Genomic DNA, 10666 nt, shown 5'->3' with positions numbered 1-10666 from the left:
TTTAATAGTTATTTTTATTAGTCGTTTTCCAGTATGAAGTCAGGATTACATACATTGCATATACATAAATAATATTTTAAAGTAAATAATTTATTTATGACAAAATTCATTTATTAATTCTTCGTAAAGTTTGAATAGTTATATCTTAAATACAGTAAATATTACAAATATAAATACTATAAACTCATTCTCGGCGAAATAGCAAAACAATAATTTTAAGGCTAAACTTTCTTTTCTAAACATTTTAATTATAAGAAAAAAAAACAAAAAATAAAAACACCTACAATAATAAAAAAATATTTTATTTATTGAGAGAATCGATCATTGAATTGTATAGTTTTAATCGATATAAAAAATATCGACTGATGAATAAATAAAATAATAAATGCTTCAAACTGAACAATTTAATGTAAGCGATTAAATTAATTGTTAATGAAATACGTTTAGTGTAGTAAATGTACCTCGTAATTTTAGATACAATGATATTCATTAAAAGAAATCGGTTCAAATCGAATACTTGAATTGATAAATTGTACGCAAAAAATATATATTTATTGATTTACACCTCAAGCAGCGTAATTTTACTACAGCATGTAAAATTGAATGAAGGAGTATAAAAAATCGATAACTCGATGAATGACCGTAGACGTCAACATCGTATACGTCATTGGAGAACGTATAAAAAAGCATTTGCATTGACTAAGTAATCTGCAGTCATTGTTTCCAATTATTTTTAGTGTAATTCTAGTATAATTCCTATAAACTAAATTTCATCCATTAAAAATTAGCAATCGAAGCATTTAAAAATGAATAATATGAAAAGGTAGTCTAAACGAGAAGTTACGTAGTAGATAAGAGTAGACTGCTGCATGCAAATTTCATGTATACGTACACGGTTGTGCGTGGATTGATACGAAGAGCGGGATTGGCTAGCAGCTGCTCGGCGTTTCCAAATATGGGACAGTCTCTACGGTCCATTCATAAAACTACAGGGTGCGCCGTTGAAGAGTTCAGTCTGTATGTAACTATCAAGGTTTCAATATTCGTAGTAGCGAAGTATTAACATTTAAAATTGTTCTCAGTTTATTTAACGGAAAAGTGCTTTCAAGTTTTCACATTTCACTCATAAACATACTTACAAACACTTACATTTATCAGTATATATTTGTAAATAATAATTCTGTGCGAATACATTTTGAGTATATGTATGTAAATCATACTTATGCATATATATATATATATACCTACATATGAAAAAACTATATATATAACATATGTAGGTATATGGATAAATACAAACACTCTTACATACACAGATTTAAACAATAAATTAATTAATTTTACTTCAGTTATGTGTTAATCTAATTCTACAACTTTCGAATAAGTCGAAATGTTGTACTACGCGGGCAGTTGAATTGAAACTTCGTCACACTCGTACTTCTAACGTGGTGCAGAGTGGTAAAAACCACTGTAACAGTTTATAAGATAATGACCATGGATAGTAGCATAGAAATAATTGGTTGTCCCAGCCACTCAGCTTTAACAACGCCGTTTTTACTTTCTTCGCCACCTGTTGGGCATCATCATGCAACTTTTAATTTACAAACTGTTCAACTAAGCTTTGATACATGTTTAACTTACAATACCACAACTATATGTAACCCAGATGCACATGGTTGCATTGCCACTGTTAATTTAATGACTGAACCATCATCATTGGTTGCGACAAATGGCTCGGATACGGTAACGGCACCAACCTGTTTACAAACGCGTACACTCACATCGTTGAATACAAATTCATTTTCTGTTGCAACTTCAAAATCATCTCTTAGTCAATGTTCTTCTTTGCGTAAAGTTCATTGCCAGCCATATGAGCAAAAGCTTGACAAAAAATTTGAATCTAATAATTCTTACAATCAATCACTGGAAAATACGAAAAAGCGTCACTTGAAATCGTCTGACAATAATAATCAATCACAATGCTCATTAGGAAATATAGTAAGCAATCGAATTCCTGACGAAAAAGATAAATTAGACGACCTCAATACACCTATCACCACTAATAGTGATTTACCTTCATTTTTTGGACCAGCTGCATTAGTTGAACCACCTCCAATATCAGGTAATTCATAAATTCTATGTTGTTTTTAAAATTAAATCATTCATTAAAATTGATGAAGCTATTATAAAAAAATTTTTAAACCCATACTCAATTGTATTCTGCATTTTCAAAAGATTGTCGACTTTTAATTTTTTTTTGGAAAACTTAAGTATCTTTGCTTTTAATCAATTACCTGTATAATTTACGCATATCGATATTTGCAGGCCTTCTTAAAAAAATTCACAAAAAATTATTTAACCATTTTGATTTGTATTTTAGCCTCCGATTTTATAAATAATAGAAAATATTTATTAAATGCGTTTAAATTTTAATTATTATCTTTACTCATCATAGTTAAAAACAATTTATCTTGAATATTTTTCGGTTAAAATCACAGAAATATGATAAAATGAAGTAGTACAGTGTACACAAAAGTAATCTTCTTCGGATATGTATAGATATATAATGACATATGCATACACTCTCAAACTACCCATGACTTTCGGTTCATTTGAACAGGGTGGTACGATTTTGTACGAAGATTTTTTCATGGAATTAAAAAACTTTAAAAATTAAAAATCAACAATACGCCGAAGTCAGGGAAAAAATTAAATATTTTTAAAAACGTTTTCTAAAATTTGTATCTTATATTTTTTTTATATGCTACGCGGATATATTTGTATACGAACTGTCTATATAGGGAAAAATTCGTACGCGAAATCCTAGAGATTTTTCAGTTTTGTGTTCGAACTTACTTTACCTAACTTACTTTAACTTACTTAACCTAACTAACCGAACTTTACCATACTTTTCTAGAGATCTCTAGGGTCATTTGGAGTTGAAAAAGAAAAATTTTGTGTACAAATTTCCCCTGAATAGCCAAACCCATTTGTATTTTATTGTTATTCAAACATGTATGAAGCGATTCTAACAAGTTTGCAAATACAGTCAATTATAAATGATAAAGTACTTTTTAGATTGCTTTTAATTAGGAAAAATTTTTATAATGTTATATCTAAACAATCAGATTTATTTAAAAAATAAAATAGTTTGCAAATGTACATTTCAATTGAAAAATTTTTCGAATATTTCTTTCTCGGTTAACTTTATTATTAAATAAGTACGGAAAAAGATATTTTTAAATTTCGAGTCGAAAACAGCCCGAGTACATGTTATTACATTACATTTTCTACTTCGAGCCTTTTTTGACCCTGAGCTTATAAGATACCTTTTTGTGCTCGAGCGACACCGTGATCAGTTTTTTTAATAATTATTGCCATGAATAACCCCTCGGCACAGAAAAATGTTCAAACAGAACCAACTTAGTTTGTTATCATTAAAACAATTGTATTTTACATATTAAATTTATGAAAAATTTATCTAAGAAGTATGTAAAAATTACCGAGAGAATCTGTTGACTTCTCAAAAACATCAAAATTTCATTACTTATCGTAGATGGTACATTTAGTATATTTTTAAAGAATATTTTTAATACATATATTGTCTGAACATCCGAATCGGCGAATCGAAACAATTAAATCGAATGCACTCCACTTGGAGAGAAAAATCGGGGGATATTTCTGTAGCGAGCGCTATACTACGGAAGTATTCCAAACTATTGGCGTACAATTTTTCCGATATTTCTCTCTGAGCACCCATTAGAAATTTATGAGAAATTTCTTTTTATTGATAAATAATTTATTTTAAAATTTCTCGAACAGACTATTTTGATCTTTCCTCTTTTTTTAAAATCTTTTTTAAAATAAAATAAACTCTTGTACGTAAAATATTGTTTCGAAGAATTGTATCCGCAAAAAACTTGCATGATACAGATATCTCATTTCTCACTTCGTGGTACCAGAAAGCGCGACTTATAACTCGGAAAAGGGAGCATAAATGTGAACTTAGCCCAGTGCTATAAAATGTAGTACAATCCTCGTGCCATCGAGAGCCCTTTCCTACACGTGTCGTAAAGTGTTACTCATAGCCCTTGCATCGTAAACTACTATTATGAATCGGTTGACTTAAGAAGGCCATTATTACACGGCGTGGCTAGAGCCCGTGCGTAGAGAGGATGCTAGTGTCGTGCAAAGAATGGGCTACTTGAGTCACAAGCATCGTATGCTTTTTTACAGGACTGTGCTAAGTTCACGTTTAGGTCCCCCAATTACACAATTTTTTATCTTTTTCGAATACAAGAGAGTCGAAAATCACTTGCATGTCAAAATAATATCTTGAAAGTTGAAGACAATTTGATGTTATACCGAGACTGTTTTCCGACTGTTGAAAATTTTACATTTTTTGCAGTACACGATTGTTAAAATTAGGATGACCTTCTAGTATCCAGTTATTTTCTTATAAAATTATGACAGTTAATTACATTTACTTTTTTAATAATAAAAACTTGAAGATTACTCACAGCTGCTTGAATTCACAAAAAAAATTATAGAAAAACATGCATAACTATTCAAGGGCTTATACATACCTTAAACTTGACATTTTTTTATTGAATTTTTGAATAGGATTTTTCCTCCTCTTTTTATTGCATTTTTCGAAATTCCAAAATTTTGATTTTGCACTGAGATACAGCTGTTTGCGTAAGCCTTTTTCCTATACTACACGTGCTAAATCTTTTCTTCTTTCGCGCTTTCTGGAAAGTCGTGTTTTTGGTCACGTGTCGTAATATTCAGAGGGTATCAATGGAGCTCTCTGCACCAGGGTCGGGTACACTTCTTCAGAACATGAATGGTTACGGCCACTACCACGGATAAGACGATCGAACTCGCAGATTGCTCTGTATGAACAGTTAAGCCCACATTTTTTTCATCTTTCGTTTTTGCCGAAATTGAAGTCATAAAATTACTATTTGAGAGTGACCTAGGAGTTCGATCATCTCACCCGTGGTAGTGGCCGTAACCATTCATGTTCTGAAGAAGTGTACGCGACCCTGGTGCTGAAGCTCAATCGATACCCTCTGAATATTACGACACGTGACCAAAAACACGACTTTCCAGAAAACGCAAAAGAAGAAAAAATTTAACGGGTGTAGTATAAGAAAAAGGCTTACGCAAACAGCTGTATCTCAGTGCAAAATCAAAATTTTGGAATTTCGAAAAATGCAATGGAAAGAGGAGGAAAAATCCTATTCAAAAATTCAATAAAAATAATTTCAAGTTTAAGGTGTATATAAGCCCTTAAAATGTAATCGGTAATTGACCTTCAAAAACCAGTTTTTGTCAATATCGGACCACTTTTGAGTACTAGTATTTTATTAAAAAAATAGTTTATGAAATAAAAAAATGTAGTCATTGAAAAATAATCAACTTGACTAAACCATTTATATAATTTTAAAACATTTTCTAACGCTCATGACTTGAATAAAAGTGTTTTCTGATTTTGAGAGAAAGTGAGTTGATTTTTTTCGTAAAATTAATGGACATAATTAATTTTTTCAGGAAGTCTAACTAATTCTGAGCTCTCACTGGAAGAGGAACCAATCGATGGAGAAGTTTCTCGTCACTCATGTGAAAAGCATGATTCGAAATCCCAAAATTGCATTTGCCATGACTCAAATCAGCCACCATCCCGATTGACAAATTGTAGCCATTCTTCCAATATATCTTTGGTTGATGACATTGATATAAAATCGAATGCATCATCAAGTGGAGTTATTTTATATTCTGTTCCAAATTCTTCCATCGCTGAACCGTCTATTTCTAATAACGTTTCTATTTCTACAATGCCAACATTAAAATACAGTGCTGTTTTTGCTACGTCATATACACAGGCTATTGACAATGACTGTAGTAACAATCGATCTACACACAATTTGAGCTCTCCTGCAACGTGGAGTACATCAGGAAATGAAAATAATTCTACTCATGTTACATTTCCACATTCTAATATTAACTCCGAATATCATAATGAAAATTCTGACTTATTAGTAATAGAATCAAAACCACCTATCTCAGATTATCGCAACAATGGAGATTCAGAAACTACAAACTGGTTGAATGCTCGAGATGAATCTTATGGAAATAATATGATAACTCAACAATTGATTGAGAATCTTCAAGAAACAGTTTTGAAACAAGAACCATCTAACAATACAATTTTTTGTCAACAATCATGTATGGAAACGCCAGAATTAGAAATGCAACTGGCTGAATACAATCCAAGTACTTCTAAGGGCCACGAAATTCTATCACAAGTTTATCAACATAGCTCGACCCCATTGAAATTAATGCCTGTCAAACCAAGAAAGTACCCCAATCGACCAAGTAAAACACCCGTACATGAACGCCCTTATGCTTGCCCAGTTAATAATTGTGACCGACGATTTTCAAGAAGTGATGAGCTTACAAGACATATTCGTATTCACACGGGTCAAAAACCATTCCAGTGTCGAATTTGTATGCGTTCATTTTCAAGGAGCGATCATCTAACAACCCATGTACGAACCCATACTGGAGAGAAGCCATTTTGTTGTGATCTTTGTGGAAGGAAGTTTGCTCGGAGCGATGAAAAAAAAAGACATACTAAAGTTCATTTGAAACAAAAACATAAACGCGAAATGAATCATTCCTCTATGCATGACCACTTAATTGTGAATCATTAGAAAATAACTGTTAACTCGAAAATATGTAAAATTAATAAAATTTATTTTTGGTAAGATTAGTATGTTTCCAAATTAGTGCAATAATAAATAAGTTCTTATATTTTATCGATGTACATATACATATATAATTCTTTAATTACAAAAATATATGATGTCAACTTAATTATTTTTATAATATGGCAAATATTTTACTTAGATAAAAAATAAATGATTCTATAACTTGTTATAAAATGAATAATGAAAAATAAATATTTTTCCTTAATATACTATTATGTACTTCGTAAGAATTATGATTCATCCCTAACCCACACAAAATAAATTTTTTTCCGTTTACAGAAACAAATGTAACCTTGTAAAAACCAATACTACGATTATTGGTTGCTTTAAATTATAATTTATTTCATTTTATCTTAGAAAAAAACTTGCTAAATATATATTAAAGTAATCGTAACCCTCAAGAAACATTTATAAAACTTATGGTGACACACATATATGAGTTAATTTTTCCTGATTGACTAGTTTTTCAATTTATATTATACTGATGTTTAGTTTTCCATATGAGCAGTTTTTTATATATTTACCACTTTTTTGGAGGATTCACAGATCAGCCTTCAAGTTTAGTATGTTATTTTGGTAAAATATAGCCTTCAGTTAAAATTTCATACCTGTAAGGGACATTAGGGCCGAAAATTACGTCCCTCAGAGGTCTAAAATTAGTCGTTTACATAATTTTGCGTATTCTACACAAAGTCGTAGCTCAGGCACCGGAACATATTGTCTAACCCAGATGGTCGCAATCTTCAGGTCGAGACATGTACTTTTCATGAAAAAACTACCTAGAGCTGGATAGATTAAGTATTAAAAAAAATCAAAAATCCCACATTTGACGTATTTTTCGACGAGGAATCCAATGTTGACCATGAATTTGACCTTTGAAATAAACTTTAAGCTACAGCGAACCCAAATCGATTTTTCACTCGGTGACCCCCATTTTTTATTTCAGATTTGAAAAAAATTTCACATTCGAATATGTAATTTTTTTTTTTTCAAGGTCATTTAAACGGCGCTACAGTTCGAAAATAAACTCTTTAGCTTAGCTTAATATTAGGTTAAATAAGGGATTTATTTTCGATGCGCAGTGCACATCGTTACTTGGTAGAACATAAGGAACACGCATTTGATTTTTGACGATGGTCGACGATATGCGAATATAATTATTTACAAGCTTATGAATAATGAATTAGTAATCACATGAATTATCTTGTGCCAAAATTTCACTGCGACAGTGAGTGATTTGTATTTTCTCTCCAGTCCCCTAAAGGCAATCCCCTAAGGTATCAATACGCACGACCTTTCCATCCGCCGGTTAAGAGGTTTACTTTAATGTTGGTTGCCAGCAACTCTCGAGAAAGACCCCATAATCGCAGCTTTACTCACACTGTCGCCGAGGCAACTTCATTTAGAGTGTCTTCCATTTATAAGAAGAGTCTGACATTCAAGGTGGGTACCATTTATAGTAGCCATCTGTTATTCATGCTTACGTGTGAATTGATGTCACACTATAGTTTGAGATACAAAGAGGTAGCACTCAATGACCCGGCTTAATTTTGGAACCAAGTATAACAAGAATGAAATTGGTAGTCATACTCGAAGAGAAATATAAGTGAATATTTCTATCATGAAATAACCTGGAAGAATCCTAAAGCTCCAGTTGTAATGACTCCGTATGTGCGCAAGCATTTGTTCGTCAGTTCGCTTCCTAAATTGCTTCTTAAGTATTATTGCACTTATTAAATACACCCACTGTAACTGCGGAGCACTGCAGCAAATGAAAAGTTCAGATGTTTGAAAATGTATGCTGACAAATATTAAAAAAATTTTAAAAGTAAAACTATTGATAAATGATACAATTGTCAAATATATATGGGCTAAAATTTGAGACTTCTACAAAATTTTTACGCTGACCATCGCTAGAAATTTTCATTGCTACTGTTAATTTTTTTTTCTTAGTGCAATTTATCCAAAAAAATCCCTAATTTTACAGCTTATCAATTGATTTTATCATTTTACCGAAATTCATTGATTTTACAACAATTTTAAAGCTATCAGAGGTTAACGTTTGCTGTCTAATGATCAGATTTTTTGAAAACTTATCTATGACTAAAAAACAATTATATTGACAGTAATGCAAAAAAAAATTAATGTTTCTGATCAAACGTTGTTTGTGTTAAACTGAAAATTTTACCGAATACTATAGTTGCTAAACGTCGTTTTGCAATAGCGTAAGCACTGCATACCATACCCGGATCCTCCCGACAGATGCAATTATCGCGTCACCGAAGAATTTCGTTATAATCTGATCGCGCGAGTATCCTAGAGACTACTGGAATTTCGCACGTTAATTGCCAATCAACTACATACATACATGTAAAGGTTTCGGCACACAGAACTATTAGTTTATCGAGTTTGTGCTATGTACATGTAATGCGCTATAAGTGTTCTTTTTCCGGCATCGAAATGATATCATAAGATTAAAATTTTGCATTCGGTTATTAAAAATGAAGTAACTTGGTTACGGTGTGCAAATTATGTGCAAAAGTTTATATCGCTGATTATCTTTTTGGGTACAAGGAAAACATTTTATAATTTTTAATTCGATAACAAGTTTTTTCGATGAACAACATTTTTCCGATTTGATGATTCATCTGAACTAATCTAGATTAAATCTATAACAATATTCATTACAGGATCTATATTATTAAATATCTTGCTTATTCATTATTTCGACTTGGCTGTATCTTCAATGTTTCCATATTATTTTAAAGATTTATTTATATTATTGTGTATCAGTGCTATTCACAATGATTAAAAAACAAAAACAAAATGAATAGAGATAAGAAAACATCATATTTGTTTCATTTTTTTATGGTAAATGTAACTTTCTGAAATCCGTGTAATATACAAATGCAAAGAAGATGAATTGTGTATCTTAAAATTTGCAAGCTCGCTACATTACCAATCTCTTTACGATCAGATTCGACCCCTTTGTACTTACATCACAGTTGCATTTATATGTTAACTATAGTTAAGTTCGAAGTATCATACCATAATACATAGTCTATTCTGCCTTAGCCAACTGAGCTTGCGAATGAACGAAAGAGAGGATATATTATACCAGGTAGGTAGCTGGAAAGCTCGCTTTCTTGGTGCTGCCGTCTATGCAAAGTTCTGTGTACACTGTGCGACTGTGCACAATGCCGACTGTAGAAGTGGCAGTGGTGACGGTGGTGAATGCACGAAGAAGAGTGGCGCAAGCGCCCGGCCGCCTTCATCCGTCTGAAGCTGCAAGCACGCGTTTTCGTTCGCACGTATCAGTCGGTGCGAGGTAGTGCGAGCCATCGGGCCACTTTTGGTATTGGCGCGTGAATGTAGATTGCGGTAACTTCGAATCCTGCGAATCTTCGAGTGACAGTGTCCTGGTGATTTTACGACAGTGTAAATAATAACAGACAGCTCAATGAAACTCATTAAATCTAAATAGGTGCAACATTTTACATATTTGCTTAGGCGTTGGATAGATTGAACCTTGGGTGGGCCACAGGTGTCTGCACGTACTGTATCCACCGGTATGTGTAGTTTGCTTGCTGATGTTATTTCATTTATGAATATTGCGTATATTTATGAGCCGTAGCATGGCATTATTCAATTATACGTAAATCGTAATAACTCGTAAAGCAGCCAAAAAGACAGACATCTATCATTGTCTTGTTTTGACGATTTATTTTTCACATAATTTCATTCGTTGAATTATAATTGCATTTGTCGATTCTCGCAAGTATCACCGTAATATGCGTCATTCATAGAGTCAATTTGGTATCAATATAAAATTTACTCTGTTACTTCATTTAAAATACATTGAATTTTTGAATATTTACGATTTACAAAGT

At 32.0% G+C, this 10666-nt stretch overlaps 1 protein-coding gene across 2 annotated transcripts; it reads left to right on the top strand.

Moving 5' to 3' along the window:
- Window positions 1-877: 877 nt before the first annotated feature.
- LOC106653411 (early growth response protein 1-like) lies at window positions 878-6852 on the top strand. Of its 2 annotated transcripts, none has more exons than XM_023461954.1 (3): window positions 878-1017; window positions 1350-2122; window positions 5557-6852. In XM_023461954.1, the coding sequence occupies exons 2-3, from the start codon at window positions 1489-1491 to the stop codon at window positions 6717-6719; spliced, it is 1797 nt and encodes a 598-aa protein (XP_023317722.1). In that variant the 5' UTR covers window positions 878-1017; window positions 1350-1488; the 3' UTR covers window positions 6720-6852. The 2 variants fall into 2 exon arrangements, with proteins under 2 accessions (XP_023317722.1, XP_014228323.1); XM_014372837.2 differs by lacking the exon at window positions 878-1017 and adding an exon at window positions 1029-1205.
- The last annotated feature ends 3814 nt before the right edge of the window (window positions 6853-10666 follow it).

This window comes from Trichogramma pretiosum, unplaced genomic scaffold, assembly GCF_000599845.2.
Source record: "Trichogramma pretiosum strain Unisexual culture from Peru unplaced genomic scaffold, Tpre_2.0 scaffold71, whole genome shotgun sequence".
Classification (NCBI taxonomy): domain Eukaryota; kingdom Metazoa; phylum Arthropoda; class Insecta; order Hymenoptera; family Trichogrammatidae; genus Trichogramma; species Trichogramma pretiosum.
This window is presented reverse-complemented; position numbering and strand designations above follow the sequence as displayed.